Source organism: Perognathus longimembris, chromosome 2 (genome assembly GCF_023159225.1).
Source record: "Perognathus longimembris pacificus isolate PPM17 chromosome 2, ASM2315922v1, whole genome shotgun sequence".
Lineage (NCBI taxonomy): Eukaryota > Metazoa > Chordata > Mammalia > Rodentia > Heteromyidae > Perognathus > Perognathus longimembris.
This window is the reverse complement of record NC_063162.1, coordinates 59,601,833-59,624,523: the sequence shown is the minus strand read 5'-3', so window position 1 is coordinate 59,624,523 and position 22,691 is coordinate 59,601,833. Positions and strand designations below refer to the sequence as shown.

The window sequence follows — 22,691 nt, the reverse complement described above, 5'->3', positions numbered from 1 at the left end:
GAACTACTGGTGCCTGGCCATTTTTGTTTTTGTTTTTAACTAAGCATAAAGACATTTTACCAGTCTTTACAGCAATATTTTAAAAATGTGAGTGAACCATTTTTCAAGTGGCTCCAGGTAGAGGCAAATTGGGCATTGTCCATGGCCCTCAGCCAAAATGGCACCAGGAATTGGTGATTCCAGAAACGGGAAAAACATGAACTTTCAAAGACCCAAGCATGAATGATTAGTGTGTTAATGAAACCAAATCCAGTGACTGGGAGCCTGAAAATATTGGGGTAATAGGTACTAATGTTTTTAGTAGGACTGGCCATGTTTGAAACTAAAAAAAAACAAAACAAGAATTTCACACTGTCCTCATACTGGATATATGAAATAGAGGATCATCATGATTTGGAGATACAAAGTTTCTTGCTCAAGGTCACCCAACTTATCAACTTGGCAGAGCCTAGACTGGAAATTCAAGGCTGACTTTATCATTTTCACATAGTTCTTCCTAAGGTGTGTGTTGTTTTCCTCTTCAGTTTCTCAAGAAGTAGTCTCCATATTTTGGCAGTGTTGCTTGCCATGTGGACCTCAAGGTTACCCTGTTTCATGATGGGAAAGTCTTGATGTAGTTCCAGTTATGGTCACTAGGTGTCAAAGATCACTGTTTGAAAGCTGCATGCTGGGTTTGCATTGATAGAATTTGGACTTTTCCTGTCATTGGTTTTATTTATTTTATTTTAATTAATTAATTAATTGTTGTCAAGGTGATGTACAGAGGGGTTACAGTTACATCAGTAAAGGTAGCGAGTACATTTCTTGTCCTACTTGTTACCCCTCCCTCATTTTTCTCCCATCTTCCCTCCCCCCAATCTTGTCATTGGTTTTAGACTGTCTTGTTTCTCTGCCACTGCATAAGGGAAAGATAAACTTCCCAGACAATGCACAGCATTCACATTTCACAGTGGCTTCCCTTCAACATTTGGATGAGCTCTTTAATTCAGGGGAAGAAATCATATTAATAGAGGACATGACCCTAGAGAATATAAAGAATATCTAGACTGATAAAAGACATGCCTTAGTTGCCAAGGCTTTACAGGTAATGAATTATAGTGGGAGAGACTAACTCATTTTAAGTTAATAACAGCATGTAAACTATGCAGTGGGATAGTCATGGATTTGTTCATTAAAACTTTTTATTTAAGATTTTAAATCTTTTTCTATTAGCATATATTAGTCACACAAAGAGGATTCATTGGGCCCACACTGCTTATTATGTTCTTTAAGCAAACTCATCCCCTCAAAGAATTTCTAACTACATCCCCCTTTTTATAATTTACAATAGATTTCATTCCATTTCATTTTCTCTCTTTTGGTTTATTGTCTTCAAATAGTTGTCCAAGGGGATTTCAATTTAACATGTCCATTGATGTGTACAAGGCTGATATATATATATATATATATATATATATATATATATATATATTTTTTTTTTTTTTTTTTTGCCAGTCCTGGGGCTTGGACTTCGGGCCTGAGCACTGTCCCTGGCTTCTTTTTACTCAAGGCTAGCACTCTGCCACTTGAGCCACAGTGCCACTTCTGGCCATTTTCTACATATGTGGTGCTGGGGAATTGAACCCAGGGCTTCATGTATAGGAGGCAAGCACTCTTGCCACTAGGCCATATTCCCAGCCCACTACAAGGCTGATTTGTTCATTTAATTTTCATAATGATTTCATTTTAACAGACAGGTTAAGTCACCCAAGTTCCAATGGCCAATAAGTGGTGGGATAATAAATGAGGGAATGGTTGAAGGATGGAAATGAACTACATTTTTTGTCCTGCTCTTTGAAGCCAAGCTCAGTTTGTGAATTGGAAAAGTCAGGCAGCATGGTGGGCACTCTAAAAATCAAGAGAAAACTTGCTGCTCAGCCCAAACCATCTTCCCAGATGGATGGGCTACTGAAGGCCTGGGGAGGAATGTCAAGGCCAGAAGTATAGCTATGCATGTAGCCCAAAGTATGGCAGCAAGTCAAGGGAGGAAGACACCTTGCTCTCACCTACTGATCCACCAGAAGCCCAGTCAAAGATGAGTGGCTGTGAGTCAAAGCCATCACAGGCCATTTATGAATCAAAAATTTCTCATTGGTCAAGGAAAAATGCTTGAGTAATAAGTAGTGGGAACACACAGTGAGATCAAAGGAGGACACTCTTAGGAGAGGAACAACAAGGTGCAATGCCTCTGTGCCTCGCATCATATAAAATAATATTTATCAAAAGGAACTTCAAGAAGTGGAAACAAGAGGTGTTTTTCTTAGTTGCTGTTCTTGTTTTCTTTCCTTTTTGTCTTGTTTGTTTATCTGTCTTTGGGAGTGTAAGGGGAGCACAGAAATGGAGGGACAAGGGGTGAACAAAGGCAGCAGTGATACTCACTAGACACTATATTGAAAATGAACTATACAATATGTGGGTGGGGACAGGAGGGGAAAAACATGGAGAAAGCAAGAGAAGGAGTGACGTTATCCAAAAATAAATACTAAATAAATCTCCAAAAGAAGTGGTAGGAAGACTATCTTGACTTCACATTGCATTCCTCATCCCTTAGTGACTGAACAAACCCTGACTACAACCTGTTTCTTGCAATATGGAAGGACCATGACAATGGATGTGCCTTAGAAAAGCTCCCCTTCTGTGGCAGATAAATCAAGGAACAGTGAGTTCCCTCCTGAAATATATGCTTCTTTGTTCAGATGGGAGCTTGAGTTGTCATCTGTCTCTGCCTAACACCTTGCTGGCAATTGGAATGTGTTACTATGAAAAGAAGGCCCCAGGAACTCAGTGTCCACAAGCTTGATCTATGGTGCTCTCCATCTGCTCTGCTTCCCATTGACCCTTATTTGTACTCACTGCCTACAGATCTGGCCTCCAGGGATATTAATGTCTTCTACAAGCTCACTACTCCTTCCTCTCTGTGCTCTGATAATTTTTTTCTCTACCTGGGTCCAAGTTTTCCATGAGATCATTGTACCTTAACGCGGAGCCACCATGGTCAATCCAGCAAGCAGAGGAGTCTGCATCACAATATCTGAACATGTTGGTCCTGTCCAGTCTTCAGCTTCCTCCTTGGGACTTCCAGGACTGATCTACAGACTCTTCCGATAGGAATCTTAGTAAAGCATGTGATTTCATTCAGCTGTGGTTCTTTTTTTTTTTTAATTAAATTTTTTTTCTTTTTTCTTTTTTTTGGCCAGTCCTGGGGCTTGGACTCAGGGCTTGAACACTGTCCCTGGCTTCTTTTTGCTCAAGGCTAGCACTCTGCCACTTGAGCCACAGCGCCACTTCTGGCCATTTTCTGTATATGTGGTGCTGGGGAATTGAACCCAGGGCCTCATGTACACGAGGCAAGCACTCTTGCCACTAGGCCATATCCCCAGCCCCTTAAATTAAATTTTATTGATAAGGTGATTACAGAGAGGGTATAGGTACATAATAAGGTAGTGAGTACATTTTTTGTCATATTTGTTACACCCTCCTTCATTTTTCTTTCCCTTCCCCAGTTCAGATAAGCATATATACAATATCCAGTGTACCAGAATCATATACAGTGACCACAGGGGGTACATCAAAGGAAATTTACCTAGTACATTAAACATAATGACAACAGGAAAATCCTTCTGTTTCCATCTCTTGGAGTTCATTTTGCTTAGCCTCATCATATATAATCATATGTATGTAGCTGTTGAGCTATTGTGCTCCTGGCAGGTCTATCCTAGACCTTTTTATGTTTATTTAGTAATTGTTTGGTTTTAGAGACATGATGTAAAGTTGCTGACCAAAATATGTAGAAATACCATTTGAAAAGAAGTTTGTTATTTTACAGACATGATCTCTACTGTTCTCCCCTCCCACTCCAACAACCACATATCAGGGAGACCATGCGCCTATGTCCTCTGTGCTCTGGGTTTGTCTCGCTCAACATTATTCGTTCAAGATCTGACCAGCTGTGGTTCTTAGAGAAGCAATATTCCAGTTTATCTCAAGAAACAGCAGCAACTTTACAAAGCTCAATCACCCCAAGCTAAATATTTTGCTTAGCTGTCTGAGTGTCCTCAGTAGGTGCTGTGGAATATGGAATGTCCCCACATAGTCACGTACTGTGTCACTTGTCCCCATGTGGGGCCACATGGGGGAGATGGTGGAAATTTTAAGAGATGGAACTTAGCTGGAGGAAGTAGAACAGTGGAGGCCAAGGTTATCCCTGGCCCCCAGTCCCTTCATTTTTCTCTGCTTCCTGTCCACCATGAGGTGACCAGCCTCTGTCATATGCTCCAGCCACCATGACATTCTGCCATAGCACAAGCTCAGAATTAACAGAGCCTGGGACTCTAAATTGAAACTTTTGATACCATGAGCCAAAATTAACCTTAACTGCTTTGTTCGTGTCAGGTCTCTTGTCACAGCAAAAAGAAAGCTAACAGAGCCAGTAAAAGTTGAAACTACAACCCTGCAGTTTCTATGTAAACAACAGTTTCTATGTAAACAGGCTCTGCTCCTAACATTGCTGCCTCTGGTCTGTTGGTAGAAGTTTACTTCCTCTCCCTCCTCAGCTGCCTGTCATGCTTGTTCACAGTCTTTCCCAGTTAGCTGGTCAGCTTCGGCCTGCCCTGCCTAGCACCACCTGGTCCAGGGCAAGGCCAGCTCCCTTTTTGATATTTTATAGAGCCTTCCTTCCTGTGTATACAAAAAGCTTCCTTTCTGATCAATATTTTTCCCACAACTTCTCAGGCATTCTCTGCTACAGACCTGAAATCTAAGGATCTAGTCTACTCAGATTTAACTCTTTAAAAATATTGTCTTTGCCAGCCACTGGTGGCTCACACCTGTAATCCTAGCTACTCAGGAGGTTGAAATTGGAGGATTGAGGTGTGAAGCCAGCCTGGGCAGGAAAGTCTGTGAAATTATTGTCTCCAATGAGCCAACAAAGAGCTTATAGTGGAGGTATGGCTCAAGTGGTAGAGCAGCAACCGTGGGTGAAAAGTTGAAGGATGGTATCTTAGCCCTGAGTTCAAGCCCCAATACTGGCATGCACACGTGCATGCATGCAACTCATTGAGCCAATCCTTGGCAATTATTCTCATCACCTTCATTCCTCATTTGTTTTCCTTGCCTTCCTGATTTTCTGGCCCTCCAGTCCCTTGAGTGCACCTGTTTCTCACCATCTCTGCAATTCCTCTCAGATTGCCTATCCCTCACACTCCCCCTTACAAATTTTGTCCATTCTTTGGTCTAAGTTTCATCATATTTGTCAGAAAATGACTTGTACATCTTTAGAAAGATGAAGACCATCTGACATGGGATTTCCCATTGGCTCCAACATTTCTAGTCCCTTTCTATACTTATCCTTTACTCTTTCTTCCATTTCACAGAAAGCAGAATTTCTTCCCTTCTCCAAGGCTTTCACTTGATGGTAGTTTTCTAGAAGTAGGAATACAGCTGGCCAAGTCAGTGTCAGTGAATTTTTGGTTAGTGGCTTTTTTTTTGTTTGTTTTTGCTTTTTGTTTTTCCTTCTGATCCTGGGGCTTAAACTAGAGGCTCAGGGCTTATGCTCTACTGCTTAAGCCACAGCTCTATTTTCTGCATTTTGGTTATTAATTGAAGATAAGAGTCTCAGAGACTTTCCTGCCTGGGCTGGCTTTGAACCTTGATCCTCAGATTTCAGCTTCCTGAGTAGTTAGGATTACAGGTATGAGACCAGCTCCTGACTTTGGTTAGTTTTTTTTTGTTTTTTTTGTTTTTTTTGGCCAGTCCTGGGCCTTGGACTCAGGGCCTGAGCACCATCCCTGGCTTCTTCCTGCTCAGGGCTAGCACTCTGCCACCTGAGCCACAGCGCCCCTTCTGGCCGTTTTCCATATATGTGGTGCTGGGGAATCGAACCTGAGAGCTTCATGTGTAGGAGGCAAACACTCTTGCCACTAGGCCATATTTCCAGCCCAGTGACTTTGGTTAGTTTTTAATCTGGATACCCATTTATATCTGGTATCAAAACTGCCACCCATAGACGTATAGAATGCCTTATCTGACCTCATGGTATTCCATATAGATTGCTCCTGATCAAGAAACTGCACAACAAAATTGGTGTGGCAATGGGCCAATCCTTTAGGGATTCAAATCCCAACTCTGCCCTATTTTATGACTATTAGATTTAGTATTTGACTTCTGGTGAAGTGCCAGACTTTGAAGTCAGGTCCCACTTTACCACGTGAACCCCACTTTACCACGTGAACCCCACTTTACCACGTGAACCTGAGATAAGCAGGCCCTGTGAGCATACCCAGGACAAGCCCATTAGGGCCCAGTCGGTCTAGAACTCTAACCGCTGGGAATGCTTAACACTGACCACCCCTAGAATGCCTCGAACCCTGAGCCAATCAGATTTGTACCTGTGTCCTAATCTTGCTTGCTTGAACACCTGATTGTTGTAACTTTGTTTTTTGCCTTCATAAGCCCTGTGTAATTGTAGCTCGGGGCGGCCTCCTAACCTCCGCTGTGTTGGTGGGTAGGACAAGGCCTGGGCCGCGGCCCCGCTTGAATAAAGTCTTGCCTTGCTTTTGCATTTCGGAATGTCTGAGTCTCGGTGGTCTTCTTGGTGGTGTTTTTGCGACTTGGCACAACACTGGAAGAAGCCTATTTTCCTAGTCTGCAGAGTAGGAGCCCCTGTTCTTCATGTCCCAGCGCATACATGTATGGGATCAGATACAATGGCAAAAGGCTTAGCCTGGAGTATGTCCTCATCACAGCAGGCAAATCCTGCTGCTGCTCTGTTGTCACTAGTCCTTACTTCATTCTTGAATCTGCAGTGTGGGGAATTCTCTGCAGTCAACTCCCAGCTGGGATTGGCCTTGCCAGTGAACTTGATCAACCTTGGTGAATTCGGTTAAACTGCCCAAATTAGCTTAGAGACCTTGATTTATCCAGTTTAATACCACCAGATCTCGTCTCTTGGAAAAATAAGAGGAAGACTTTGGACTCGGAGGGCTGCAGTGAGAGATGGGTTGGGACTAGGATGAAGGAAGTGCATCTGCCACAGCACTGCAGCAAGGTGGCTTAGGTATTGCTCTTTGTTCTGCCACAAATTACCCCATGACTACAGAAATCTGTTTTTTCCCTATGGCACTCAGTTTCTTCAAGTATGCATGGTTGGCATAAAGAAATTACTAAATAATGGTCACACAGACCCTTGCTTGAAAATGTAAGCATTTTCTAACATTCTCAACCACCCATTTTGTTTCACCACTGCCATGGATCACTTGAGAACCTGCCTCGCTGAGTAGAGACTGGGGAATTTGTCTTTGATCAAGTTTCAGGATGAATGTGGTATATAGAGAAACGTGGAAGAAGTGGGTATAGGCAGCCCATGCCTGAAACCCTGGCTACTCCCAGGCTGATATCTAAGGATCACAGTTTGAGGCCAGCTTTGGCAGTCAAGTCCATGAGACTTTTATCTCCAATTAACCAGCAAAAAGCCAGAGTGGAAGTGTAGCTTAAGTGGCAAAGCACCCGCTGTAAGTGAAAAAGCCAAGCTAAAGCATGAGGCCCTGAGTTCAAGCCCCAGGAGTGGCACACATACATAAAAAGAAATTTGGAAGAAAGGAAACAGTTGGTTGCAAATATAATAAAGTATTTTGTTAGATGGCAGAGAATCCCAGAAAAAGCAGTTTTAAGCAGGCAAGAAACACAAGTTTTAATATATCTTGTATTTTTAAAGCAATATAAGGGTACAAGGAAGTAAAAAAAAAATCCCCCAAACCTGATAGTTTCTTTTTCTCCAAAGCATTCTAAAGGTTTTTTTTGTTGTTGTTTTTATTTATTTGTTTATTTATTTTGATCAGTCCTGGGACTTGGACTCAGGTCCTGAGCACTGTCCCTGGCTTCTTTATGCTCAAGGCTAGCACTCTGCCACTTGAGCCACAGCACCTTTTCCGGCTTTTTCTGTGTGTGGTGCTGAGGAATCAAGCTCAGGGCTTCATGTATGCCAGGCAAACATTCTACCACTAGGCCATATTCCCAGCCCTCTAAAGGTTTTTTTTTTTTTAATGATTCTTTCCAAATAAAGAATATATATGCATATACTTGGTTTTTGTGATCTATTTAGAATAAAAGGAACTGTAAGTTCTGCCGGGAGGGCTCCATGCAGATGCTCCTGCCTGTCTAAAGTCTCTGTCCAGTACCTCTGTTACCTAGGTAACTGGCATACCTGGAAGCAGCCACTTCCTCTCACCTTGCCACACTTCCTGCTCCTGCCCTAGATAAGGCATAGGAGGGCGGTGGGTTAGCCCTTCTCTCCGGGCCATGCATCATCTTGGCCATAGGCCAGCAGTTCGGGAATAAACTTTTCTTTCCTGCCTTAATACTGCATGGTGTTCTCCTTCATTGGCTACCTACTTTAATAAACCTTACAGGAATCATTTTTGGCTATGCCACATGTTTTGTTTTTTAAAACATTTTCTTGGCAACAGCCTCCCTTCTTTTACTAATAATTATTGTTATTGTAATTATTTGTATGAGTGTGTGTGCATGTGCATGTGTGTGTATGTGTGCACAAATAGTGGGGCTTGAACTCAGGAGCAGGGCCCTGCCACTTGGCTTTTTCACTCAAGGCTGGCCCCCTACCACTTGAGACACATTTCCATTGTTGGATTTTGGCTGGTTAATTAGAGATATGAGTCTTACAGACTTTCCTACCCCAGCTTGTGTTGAACTGTGATCCTTATATCTCAACCTCCTGTGTAGCTAGGATTACAGGTGTGAGCTACTAGTGTCTAGCTCTGCTTCTCTTCTTTGTACTGCTGTGTAGCTGGTTTTCCACTGTGTGTGAACTTCCATCTATTTATATAACTACTAGACACTTTGCTGGCTTTGGGGTTTTCTGTTTTTGTTTTTGCTGTTGCAACAATATATTGCAGAGCTGGGAATATGGCCTAGTGGTAAAGTGCTTGCCTCATATACATGAAGCCCTGGGTTCGATTCCTCAGCATCACATATGTAGAAAAAGCTGGAAGTGGCGCTGTGGCTCAAGTGGTAGAGTGCTAGCCTTGAGCAAAAAGAAGCCAGGGACAGTGCTCAGGCTCAGAGTTCAAGCCCCAGGATTGGCAAAAAAAAAAAAAACAAACAAACAATATATTGCAGTAGTTTCTATAAATTGGTTAAATTTTTTTTATAAGCAGGCTGGGCCCAGTGACTCATACCTTTAATCCCAAATACTTGGGTAGGAGAGATCAGAAAGATCATGGTTTGAGGCCAGTAAGACAAGACTTTCATCCATCTCAACAACAACAATAACAACAACAACCAAACCTGGATATAGTGGCATGCACCTGTCATTCTGGCCATGGGGAAGGTATAAGTAGGAGGACTGGAAGCCAGCCCAGCCCAGATGAAAACTGCAAGACTCTGTTTGAAAAATAACTAAGGCATAAAGGGTTGGGGTATAGCTCAAATGGTAGAGTGACTGCCTAGTCAGTACTAGGCCCTGAATCAGGGTACAAACAGACAGACACAAATATATGTAATTCATTAAAATTAATTATTTCCAATAATTAATATCAGTATAACTAATGCCAGGGAGCACTCTTTTTCCAATACTGAATGAATGAATATCCATGGGGTTGTTTCCTAGAAACTGAGTTTGCAAAGGCTGTGTGGATTTACAAGCATGGATGAGTACTGCCAAACTCCCTGACGGGAGGCTGCACTGATCTGTATTCTCATTACTGGTTATGAGGACACATGTGTTGGCCATACCCTCGCCAGCTCTGAGTTTCCTCAATTTTTTAAAATTTACGTTTTTGGTCAAGCAAACTTCATATTCATTTTTCCTTTTTTAAAAGACACATTTTCATCTGATGGCTGGTGTTTTACGCCTTTAACCCTAGCTACTCAGGAAGCTAAGATCCGAGGATCAGCATTCAAAGCCAGTTGGGTAGATGAATCCAATAGTCTCTTATCTCTAGCCATCAAAAAGTCAGAAGTGGGCTGTGGCTCAAGCAGTAGAGCACCAGTCTTGAATGAAAAAAGTGAAGGGACAGTGCCCTGAGTTGAAGCTCTAGCACTGGTACAAAAATCAAAAATCAAATGGTAGGATGGGGAACTGGTGAAGCAAGCCTTGGCTGTCCTGCCTGTCTCCTGCTACTTACAGAGCTTTTTCTTTTTTTGGGCCAGGAGATAAAGTGACATCAGCATAAATGCCCTGCTGAGCCGGACCTCAGGGCCACCTAATCCCCTTGAGCTCTTCCGGGCTCTCCTGGGTCACTGGCTTTGAGGCCACAGGCTTGGAAGTGCCTCTGCTATTAATGGGCCTCAGGGCAGAGCCCAGAGCATGTGGGCAGCAGGAAAGGGACAGGGCCTTGTTGATTCACTTGCTGGGCAGCCAGTGCGTAGTGACAGATAGTAAACAAAAGCTGCAGCAGCCAGGGTGCAGGCGGCTCCCCAGAGATCACAGGAGATCCTCCATTGCCACTGGGAAGTTGTTTCATGCTGAAGGCCTAGCCTGGGTCACAGAGACTTTGGGATGCAGCCAGTGACAAAGGATGCAGGTACCCTTTTGCATGACTCTCTTTTCTCCTATAAATCTGGGTTAAGGAAAGGGCAAATCCCTCACACAGCCTGGATGTAGACATTAGGATAAAATTGCTATGTTAGGCTCTGTGCTGTGACTCGCTACCATATTATTTGGAGGTTACTGGTTGGGTCTGATAGACTTGACTTTTTTTTTTTTTTAAGGAGAATAACTGAACCTAGGAGAGAAAATATGCACGAAAGAGTTAAACTAACCTTTGCTTGAATTACTGCTCTGGCACTGTTTGCAAATTCAAACAGTGTTTGAGCTTTTCTGACTTGACTTCCTCATCTGTAAAATGGGGACAAGGATGTCCACATTATTGTATAGAGGATTCATGGGACCCCTGTATGATCCCCAATGTGAATGAGAAAGGCACTTAGCTTGTGTTGGCAGCACAAGAGTAGCTCAGTAAATGATATTGTTAATATTTCTCAGAAATGAGCAATTTTGGTTATTGCTTTAAGAATATCGATGGTTAGCTGGGAACCAGTGTCTTATGCCTGTAATCCTAGCTACTCTGGAGGCAGAGATCTGAGGACTGAAGTTTGAAGCTGGGCTAGGTAGAAACATCTGTGACACCCCTCCACCCCTTTTTAAAGAGAAATAATTTATTTGGCATTTTTTTCCCTCCAGTTTCAGACTTCCTTTTACTCAGGGAAAAGCTTTTCTATTGTTTATACTTCTTTTTAATTTTTTTTCCTTTACTGTCAAAGTGAATTACAGAGGGGTTACAGTTTCATATGTAAGGTAGTGAGTAGATTTCTTGTTCAACTTGTTACCTCTTCACTCATTTTCCCCTCGCCTCCCTTACCCCCTTCCCCTCTACCCCCATGAGTTGTTCAGTTGGTTTACACCAAATGGTTTTGTAAGTTTTGCTTGGAATCATTTGTCTTTTTATCCTTTGTCTCTTGATTTTGGTATTCTCTTTCCTTTCCCTGTGATACTCATCCCCAGCTAGCCACCAAAAAGCCAGAAGTGGAGCTGTGGCTCAAGTGGATTCAAGCCCTAGTACTGGGACCAAAAAAAAGAAGAAGAAGAATATCAATGGTTTAAAGAGTTTCAGACCATATCTGACTCTTAGAAAATAATTTAAAAGGAAGTCAAATGATTTATCTTGTTTTATATGTATAAGAATAATAATACTCAGTTGACTTTTTCAACAGTTTAAATAATTTTTTTTTAAAACTCAACAGTTCAGCTAGGCAACATGATGTATACCTGTAATTCCAGCACTTAAGACACTGAGGTAGGGAATCACAAGTTTTATGGCCAGTCTGGGTTATGCAGTGAGTCCCATCTCAACCGCCCCCCCACCCCCGGCAAATAAAACCCAACGAACAAAACTGGCATGGTAGTGCACACCTGTGATTGGAGCACTGAGGAGGCTGCAGAACAATCACAGTTTCAAGGCCTTCAAGGCCAGACTGGATTACATAATGAAACCCTGTCTCAAAAAGAAGGAGGAGGGTTGGGTGTGGTTGTACAAGCCTGTAATCCTAACTACCTGGAGGTAGACAGAAAGACCTAGATGAGAAACCAGCCCATGCAAAGTTAGCACAGTAGGCCTTATCTAAGAAGCAAAGGAAATTAGGGGCTTGGCTCACATGGTAGTGTGAGGTAAACTTGAGGCCCTAGTTCAATCCCTAGTATCCAAGTTAGGAGGGAAACAATAATTGGAGAGATGAGATGTGTGTATTTTCCTGGCTAAAACCACCCTCTCCCCAAAGCCCCACGATTAGCCGTGGTTGAAATAAATCAATTAATTACTCATTGATTTCACATGCACATAACATTCATCTCCTAGGTACCAAGACAGGTGCTAGGTACTGGGACTCCCTTTTCTCTTTCAGAGTGTGGGTGAGCCAGAAAGAGGGGCCTGCATGACAACTTGTGATGACAGCAAATCCCAGTGTAGAGGTGAGATGGGCTGCTGGGAGAGCTGATGCTTAGTGCAGTTTGGAAGTGGGGCCCAGAATATTGGGGGTGAAAGTAGGTGCTTGGGGAAAGGCACTCCAGGCAGAGAAAAGCATGTCCAGACCCTTGGAAATGTAATCACTGGCGCTCACTGTGCAATCGGAGGCTTCTTCAACACCTCCCAGGACCCAAGGGTTTTTGAAGGAGTTAAAGCACACCTAGTTCTGGAGGGAAGAAGGGACATAAAGGAAGAACTTGGAATACTTGCTCTCTGTAGGGAAGAAGATATCCGTAGTGAAAATGTTGAACTTGGAGAAGAGCACCATGCAAGATGATTACGGAATTAAACATAGAACAGAAGAGGCTGATGACTATTTACACAGAGTGTCTGGCCTTCCTCAGATGGCTGTGAACACCACATGCACTCCTATCAGCAAATCTCTAAGGGGGAGAGCTGAGGGTCAAGCTCTTTTGATTTTCTAGGCATGGCACATCAGTGCTCACAAACATTACTTGTATGAGTGTAAGCATCTGATCCAATGAGATTTCTTCTGGCCTGCTCTGCATAATAACTTTCTTCTTTATTACTTGCTCTTCTCTCTTTTTAAAATTCACTTTAAAAATTAATTATCTTTAGTTGTACAAAGCAGTTTCAATTCAATGTGTTAGTTTATGAGTATAGAGCATCTCCATTGTCACCCCTTCCATTGTTCTCCCCCATTGCTGCTCCCAACCCCATCCATCCTCTAAATTTATCTCGCTGCATTTTTCACATATGTACATTAGATAAAATGACTGCCCACCCTTCCTCTCTCTTCTCTTAATGGAAGGTACTGGAGCTTTCTGTTACAAACCAGCAGCCTAGGGTCTTTTCCCTCTATCCAGATAGAAATCCTGCAAGGCTGAGAACTCTTCCAGGCTCTTGTGGATGTTTGCAGGGGATGTCAGCCTTAGTTGGGGCCTTAGCATTCAGGCCCCAGGTTCCTAGCAGCTATGACAGCGGAACAGGGTTCAGTGTTACTACTCTTTGCACCTATACAGTTTATTGCTACCTGAAGATATGTGCTACTGCATAATCTGTACTGCTGGCTGCTTCTTTCCCTCCTGTTAACAGTTCAGCAGAAGTAGGCAAGACCACTGGAGAGAAAGTTTTCATCTGGACTTGATGGTGTTACACCAGAGGAATATCAAGGAGGATAACATTTTGCTGCAAACTAAACAGCCTGCTTATATAGCCAGAAGGGGGAGGGGCCAAAGGTGTATGTGCCAATCATAGCAGCCCCCTCATGTTTACACCAGTCCTGGTTAAATCCATTATGCAAATGAAGTATTGTATTTGCACCAATCACATGTTTTCTTTTTTTAAAAAATTTTTTATTGTCAAACTGATGCAAAGAGAGGTTACAGTTTCATACATTAGGCATTGGATACATTTCTTGTACTGTTTGTTACCTCCTCCCTCATTCCTCCCTCCCCTTTTCCCTTTCCCCCCCATGAGTTGTTCAGTTCATTTATACCAAACAGGTTTGCAAGTATTTCTTTTGAAGTCGTTTGTCTTTTTTACCCAGTGTCTCTCAATTTTGGTATTCCCTTTCAGTTTCCTAGTTCTAATACCAGTATACACGGTTTCCAATGTACTCAGATTAGATACAGAGATAATGCAGGTACACTACAGGAAGGGGATACAAGAAAATCATCAATAATAGAAGGTACAGTTACACATAGCATGTTGAAAGTAGTTACAACAGTGACATAACAATCGTTTCCATAACATGGAGTTCATTTCACTTAGCATCATTCTTATGTGTTTATAAGGGTATAGCTATTGGTCTCTTGTGATCCTCTGCTGCAATCACATGTTTTCTGTGAGCTGAAATGTCTTATTCTGGTCTAGGTGGAAGTGACTGGGGGGAAATATAAGGTTTTTGTTTTGTTTATTTGTTCTTGTTGCTGGTACTAGCAATTGAACTCAGGGCCTTGTGCTCTTTCCCCACCTTCCACCTCCCAAGGGTTGGTGCTCTATCCCTTGAGCTACAGTTCCACTTCTGGCTTTTTTGGTGATTAATTAGAGATGAGTCTCATGGACTTTTCTTCCTGGGCTGACTTCAAACTGCCATTGTCAGATCTCAGTCTCCCAAATAACTAGGATTATAGGCACAAGCAATCAATGCCTACCTGGTATACTTTTTAAATAGATTATACTAAAAAATATAAACTAGTTTAGCTTTCATGTTAATGAGAGCTGTGAAAGAGCCTGGTTTCCAGTCTACACCTTGCAAATGTGAATTACTTAAATATTTACACATTATGTGACTATTTGAGACTGGCTTTCCCCCCCCACTTGTCACAATGCTCTTGAGATGTAGTGAAGTCATTGCAAGTACCACTCTTTGCTTTTCATTGCCAAATAGTATTTTATCGTACGTCTTTACCACAATTTGTGTAGCCACTCACCAGATGAAGGTATTTTGGTTCAACTTTTTGGCCATCACAAATAAACCTGATATGAATAAAATGTGAACATTTATAACAGGCTTTCAAAAGTCATCTCTGGGGGGCTGGGAATATGGCCTAGTGGCAAGAGTGCTTGCTTTGTATACATGAAGCCCTAGGCTCGATTCCTCAGCACCACATATAGAAAATGGCCAGAAGTGGCGCTGTGGCTCAAGTGGCGGAGTGCTAGTCTTGAGCAAAAGGAAGCCAGGGACAGCGCTCAGGCCCTGAGTTCAAGGTCCAGGACTGGCAAAAAAAAACAAAAAACACACACACACACACAAAAAAAAAAAAAACAACAAAAAAAATACACCTCAAAAGTCATCTCTGTTGCAGCATTTTTCAGTACTTTGTGTTTATCTGTTTGTCAGCTGTTAGACAATTGAGTGATTTCCACTTTTTGGTTATGAATAATGCTTCTGTGAGCATTCGCATGTGTTCTTTGGACAGTTGTCTTCTTGAGTCTTTCGCCTATTTAAAATTTTTTTTTTTTTTTTTGGTGTGGGGGCGGGCTGGGAATATGGCCTAGTGGTAGAGTGCTTGTCTCGTATATAAGAAGCCCTGGGTTTGATTCTTCAGCACTACATATATAGAGAAAAACAGAAGTGGCACTGTAGCTCAAGTGGTAGAGTGCTAGCCTTGAGCAAAAAGAAGCCAGGGACAGTGTTCAGGCCCTGAGTTCAAACCCCAGGACTGGCAAAAAAAAAAGAAAAAAAAAAAAGAAATGTTCTCATTACCTGACTTCTGAAATAGTAACCACTCTGCACAATACTAGTAAAATTACTAAAAAAAAATTGTTTTTGTTGTTGAATTGAAAAAAAAGCCCTTTATATATCCTATATGTTAGATTACCTGTAAATACTTTTTGCCATTCTTTGGATTGTATTTTCACTTTCTCCATAGGGACTTTTTTTTTTTGGCCAGTCCTGGGGCTTGGACTCAGGGCCTGAGCACTGTCCCTGGCTTCTTCTTGCTCAAGGCTAGCACTCTGCCACTTGAGCCACAGCGCCACTTCTGGCCGTTTTCTGTATATGTGGTGCTGGGGAATTGAACCCAGGGCCTCATGTATACGAGGCAAGCACTCTTGCCACTAGGCCATATCCCCAGCCCTCCATAGGGACTTTTGATGTATAAAATGTTACTTGCTTTCTGTTATTCAGATTGAGTTATTTCTATCGTTCTGTTCTCATTCCATTTTTTTCTTTTTCTGTCTGCTTGCAAACTTTTGAACCTACTTATTATGTTTTTAATTTTGTTATTGTAGCCTTTAGTTATAAAATTTCCATTTGACTTTTAGATTTCCATGCTTAGTTCTAAAACTTCCATTTGGTTTTCAGATTTCCTTGCTGAGACTTTCTATTTCCTTGTTGAGAGTTTCTATTTTTTTTTTTAAATTTATGTTCATTGTGTTTCCAGTTGTTCATTAAGTACCGTGTCAGATACATTGATCATCTGTATCATCTTAGTGTTGGCATTCATTGTTTTATTTTTCATCCAAGTTGAGATTTTCCCAGTTCTTGATCTGATGAGTAATATCTATCAAATGCTAGATGCTTGGGCATCATGTTATAAAACCCTGGACCTCATTCATTCATTCATTCATTCACTCATTCATGGTTGGTTGGGCTTGAACTCTGGGCCTAGGCGCTGTCCCTGAGCTCTTCAGCACAAAGCTAGTGCTCTACCACTTGGAGCCACAACGCCATCTCTAGCTTTCTGGTGGTTAAATTGGAGATAAGAGTCTTAATGGACTTTCCTGCCGGGGCTGGCTTTGAACCTCGATCCTCAGATCTCAGCCTCCTGAGTATCTAGGATTACAGGTGTGAGCCACAGGTGCTCAGTGTCTGGACCTTCTTTAGACCTTTTTAAGCAGCTGTCCCTTGACTGCATCCAGGAGGAGTGTCTGTTGATTTACTTTCAGATGGAAGTAGAAGTCCAGGTTCTCTGCTAAGCCTCTCTTGACCCCTCCAGGACATCTTTACACTGTTGTTTAGGGCAGTGTTGTGTCTTCCCACTAAGTTTTCTACTGATAGAACTTTAGCTAAGATGACCAGGGATACCAATACTGCTCCTCATAAGACACTTCAGAGACAGTCCTTTGTTACCCTGCATAGGGTGAAAGTCGTCCCTCTCTACTGGGTCTCATCCAATGCCAGCACAGTGGGAAGGCCAAGGAGTTTCTTGTTATGCCAGGCAAAGGTGGAAATAGAGGGTTCAATATGGTTTCTTCTAACAGGGGAGTGAGAAGAAAGTCACCCCCTGGTGGGAAAAACTTGTTTTGCCACCTGGCCTTGCTGACCTTTGGTCAATAAATTTAGTCAGAATCTCTATTTAATTGCCATTGCTCGTTCTTTAAAAGTAGATTAGGTAAATTGTATTGGCCTATTTGGGGGCTTTCTATTCTATGTCTCTGATTTAGTTCTTTATTCTTTCATCAATACAACATTCTCTTGCTTCATGTACTTTATAATAACTTTGGGAACTAGTGTTAAAACTTTGTTTTTATTTTAAACTATTATGTCGAATGTTCTGCTTCTTTTCTTGTATAACCTTAGAATCAGTTGTTGATGTTAATAAGATAAATGCCTGGGACTTTGACAGGGCTTGATTAAATCTGTGTAGATCAAGTTGAGAAGTAACATCTTAATGATATCATCTTCCTATCCATGAACATGGACTAACTCTTTACAGGAAAAATTGTTTTCATCTGAATTTTGTGCTTTTCCTCAAAAGAATCTTATACATATTTTGATAAATTTATTCCTAACTACATCATAACCTTTTAGTGTTAATTTAATAACAGATATTGTATTTAAAATTTCAAATCTCAGTTATCATTGCTAACATTACTTAAAATCAATCAATTTTATTTTGTGTATTAACTTCATGACCTGCATTGCTTATATAATTGCTTTTTAGAGTTTTTTGTTTGTTTTGATTTGTGTGTTTTTGGGGCTAATACTGGGGTTTGAACTCATAGCTGTTTGCTCTCATTTGGCTTTTTTCTCAAGGACTCTACCACATGAGCCACACTTTCACTTTCAGCTTTTTGCTAGTTAATTGGAGGTAAGAGTCTTTGGGACATTTCTGCCTGGGTTGGCTTTGAACTGTGATTCTCAGATCTCACTCAGCCTCTTGAGTAATAAATAGTTGGATACCTGTTAGTTCCAAGAGGCTATTTGTTGATTATTTGAGATTTTCTATCTACATATTGATGTCATCTCTGAATGGAGACAATTTTACTTCTTCCTTCCCAATCTATATACCTTTGGTTACATTAACTAGGACTTCCTTTAGGATGCTCAATATGAACAGTGAGAGTCCTACCTTTGTCTTCTTCCTGACCTTTGCAAAGATGAATCTCATTTCTCATCATTAGGTAAAATGTTGGCTGTAAACTTTTTTTAAAAAAAGTTATATACAGAAAGTTCTGTATTATTGATTAGTTGAAAATTTGTTTTTAATTGTGACTGGGTGTTGGATTTTTGTCAAATAGCCTTTTCTGTACTAACGGTTATAATGGTATGATTTTTCCTTAGTCTGTGGAAGTTCTGGGTTGAATTAATAGCATTTTTGAATGTTAGCCAGCTTTGTAGGCCTGCATTAAATTTCATTTCATCATGATATATGATTATGTTTTTACATCATTGAACTCAATTTGCTAATATTATATAGGAGATTTTTTTCCTCCTCATTCATGAAACTCATTGATCTGTGGTTTTACTTTGTTGTAGTATCTTTTTTATGGTTGTGGTATTAGGGCAATTCTGACTTCAAAGAATGCGTTTGGAAGTATTTTCTTTTTCTTTTTTTTGCCAGTCCTGGGCCTTGGACTCAGGGCCTGAGCACTGTCCCTGGCTTCTTTTTGCTCAAGGCTAGCACTCTGCCACTTGAGCCACAGTGCCACTTCTGGCTATTTTCTATATATGTGGTGCTGGGGAATCAAACCTAGGGCTTCATGTATATGAGACAAGCACTCTTGCCACTAGACCATATTCCCAGCCCCTGGAAGTATTTTCTTTGCTTCTATTTTCTGGAAGAGCATATAGAGGACTGATGTCATCTGTTCCTTAAATGTTTTGTAGACTGCGCCAGGCCCTGTAGCTCTATTTTTCAGAAGGCCTCTTCGTTACAGATTCAGTTCATTTTGCACTCTCTCCTAGTGCTGCTGATTTTTAACATTTCTGCTTGATTTTAGTTTTTGGAATTTTCACCTTTCTGCTTATATTACCTGTGTATTCATGAACATTTTCTATTTTCTGCATAGCCCATAGTATAGTAGTCATTGCTATTTTGAATTTCTGTCACTTGCTTTCTCTCTTTACGTTGTTTCTTTTTCTCACTCTCTTGGTTTTATATGTGACTTGGAAACTTTCATTGATGGCTGAATGTAATGTACTTGGCAATAGGAACTAAGGTAAATAACATTTAATTTGGGACACTTACATTTGTCTAGCTAGAAGTGCTGTTTTCTGTACCTGTCAACTATATTGTGCTATAGAGTGCCCAGATTAAATATCATTTGGGAGTGTAAGGTGTTTCCAAGTGAAACCAGCATGGGAATCACATAACTCAGTAAAGCACATGGCCCTCCCCCAAGTGGGTTGGCATTAGCCACCCCATAGAAGGTCTGATTTGAACAAAAAGGAGAGGAAGAGGTAACTTATCCCTTTCATTCTGCCTAACTGCTTAAGATGGAACATCTCATCTCACCTTCTTTTATCCTCTTGGATTTACATGATCTGTTCCTCTAGTTCTTGGGCCTTTGAACTTGGACTGAGTCACACCGTCAGGATTTCTGGACCTCCAGCCTGTAGATAGCAGATTATGAGGGCTCTTAGCCTTCATAATTATGTAAGTCCCTGTGATAAATCTTTATCTTGTACTCTTCCCCTCTCCCCTGTTGACTGAGTAATGCAGTGGGCATCTGAGGCTTTCAATTCTTCTATTTTCTTGTCTTTCTCTTTCCTATTGGTTTTGGGTTTCTTTAAGAACTCTCCTAAATGGAATCTGAGCTTTACTGTTCTTTGGAGAAATAATGATAGATATATTATCAATTAGTTGAAGATTAATTGAATGCCATGTGAAATGATTCTTTTAATATATAAATCACTATGTCAATGAAGCATGAATCTTAAGGTTGAAATGCAAAGCTCAACACAAAGCCACTTCTAAACAGCACATCTTTAAAAAATTGAATGCTAATTGAAACACTTGCAACCCTAGTCTGATTAGCTCACAGATTCATCTTTTCCCTCTTTTAGAATCCTAAATGGTGCTTACCAACCATGTGTCTTTTTACAATCTGAAATTAACTACAATCTCTGTTTTTGCTGGGTGCCAGTGGCTAATACTTGTAATCCTAGATACTCAGGAGGCTGAGCTGTGGCTAGACTGGGCAGGAAAGACTCACCTTTCCAATTAATCTTCAAAAAGCTGTAAATGGCCATGTGGGAAATTAAAACAAAACAAAACAAAAAAAAACACCTAAGGGTGCCTAGTCTCTGAGTTTAAGTCAGTATGGGCACAAAAAAAAAACAGAACAAAAGAGAAAAATGAAATTTCTTTGTCTGAAAGGAGGGACCTTTTGTGTGTGTGTGTGTGTGTGTGTGTGTGTGGTGGGGGGGGCTTTTGGGAGACATAGAAGTATATGAAGATTCTGTAACCTGTAAAAGTCTACTTTCCTTACTCATTATCATAAAGCAGGAATCAGCCAGTCCATGTTGAGAACCAGTTACACCGTAGCAAGTTGAGGAGGAAGAAGAAGAAGAAGAAGAAGAAGAAGAAGAAGAAGAAGAAGAAGAAGAAGAAGAAGAAGAAGAAGAAGAAGAAGAAGAAGGAGGAGGAGGAGGAAGAAGGAGGAGGAAGAAGGTGGTGAAAGTAGTGGCCTAAATGATGATGCACAAAGCAAAGGCCAGGCAGTCCCACAGAATACAAGTGGATTCACAGTACATGTTTTTGGCATTTTACTTCCATTTTTTTCAGAAGTCAGCCAAAGAGCCTGTTCAGATCCATGGATATTTCCCATTTCTCTAACTCAACTGATCCAGAAGCTCAGAGCCTCTGGGAGGCAATATTATCTGGCAAGAACTCAATAATTTTAAAAATTGTTATAATTTATCTTTTATTTATGTCTAATGATACTATTTTCCCATTGACCATAATGATATATGATTCCTTGAAAATAAACCCATTTAAACAAATAAGAAAAAGTATCTTAGTAGAAAAGTGAGATAGGAATAGAGCAAGTATTAGGGCAGTGGTATATTAGAGATTGTAGGTAGCAGAAATGTTGCCCTAAGTGTTCTAAAATCTTTCTCTATACTGCTCTCCACTCTCTCATTTACAAATGAGGGATGGTTCCACCTTGCAGTGCTGGGGGTGGGGGCACCCTGATTGTCCTTCTTTCTTTTTTTGGTGCTGGTACTGGGGCTTGAACACAGGACCTGGGCACAGTGTCTTTTAGCTTTTTCACTCAAGGCTGGTGCTTTTCCTCTTGAGCCATACCTTTGCTTCCAGCTTGTTAGTGGTTAATTGGAGCGAAGACTCTCATGACCTCTCCTGCTCAAGCTGGCTCCAAACTGATCCTTGTATCTCAGCCTCTTGAGTCATTAGGATTACAGAAGTGAACCACAGTGCCCAGTTTGGTTGTCTTTCTTACCTTAGCTTGTTCTCACATCCACTGCAAGAGGTTGGAAGCCTGACAGCAATCTCTCCAGCATTTAATTGGCTCTGTGTGTGTGTGTGTGTGTGTGCATGTGTGCGTGCATGTGTGCTCCCACGTGTTTGTGTGCGTGAGTGTGTGTGCATGCACTGTGTGTTGAAGTGGCAGGGAAAGGCCCATGTGGAGAAGGCACGCAGTAGGTGATGCAATTTCACACACATACCTGCTGGAAGTTAGCTTCTGAGGCTGGCACTGTGGAGAGTTCTGGACCTGGGGGCTCTTGATTCCTTTAGACCTTTAAACAGGTCAGGCAGAGCATCATTTTCTTTTTTTTTTGGGGGGGGGAAAGATGCAACTTGTCCTGTGGCAAGTTACATTCAGATCTTGATTGGATTGTGGGCAGACGGTTTTCAATGAATGTTGAAAGGGAAAAGGAATGGATAGGGACTTAAGAAACAAAGGGAGGAGAGAGGAAAGAACTGATTTGTGAGCTTTGATTCTGAGGGAGCCCAACACCACTCTTTCCTGGCTCCTCCCTGGACTGTCTATTTTAGGGACATTGCAATACTTGAGCTATTGAAAATGGGATGTTTATAGCACCTCAATTTCTGGTGGACAGATGGAAACAATTAACACAATCTCTTCTAAAATCATGCTGTTGGAAGCCACTCAGGAACTTTCTGTGTTTAAAATCCCTGTCTTGATGCTTGCAGTAGTGATGGAGAGAGAACTGAAAGAAGACATGCTTGGCACTTTTTATACATCCGGTATTTTGACATAATCTCAACAGTTCTATGACATATTGCTGCTGTTAACTCTCTATTGCTCAGGTAACAAAACTGAGGCTCAGAGAGGTCAAGTATTTACCCAGTGCATAAGATCACACAGCCAGGAATAAAAAATAAAAAGATAACCAAATTCTCTCTGTGGTGCCTATAAATATTATCTATAAATATGGAACCTATGAATGTGGCGAAAACAACAGATTGGATTATATAAAGGGATCTGAGGGTTTCC

At 41.3% G+C, this 22,691-nt stretch overlaps 1 protein-coding gene across 1 annotated transcript in view; it reads left to right on the top strand.

Moving 5' to 3' along the window:
* Window positions 1-10,482: 10,482 nt before the first annotated feature.
* The window catches only part of Frmpd2 (FERM and PDZ domain containing 2), a 111,138-nt gene continuing 98,929 nt past the window's right edge, over window positions 10,483-22,691 (top strand). Inside the window, exon 1 of the mRNA XM_048336023.1 lies at window positions 10,483-10,577. Coding sequence (XP_048191980.1) covers window positions 10,553-10,577 — 25 coding nt within the window. The 5' untranslated portion in view covers window positions 10,483-10,552. The remainder of the gene's footprint in view (window positions 10,578-22,691) is intronic.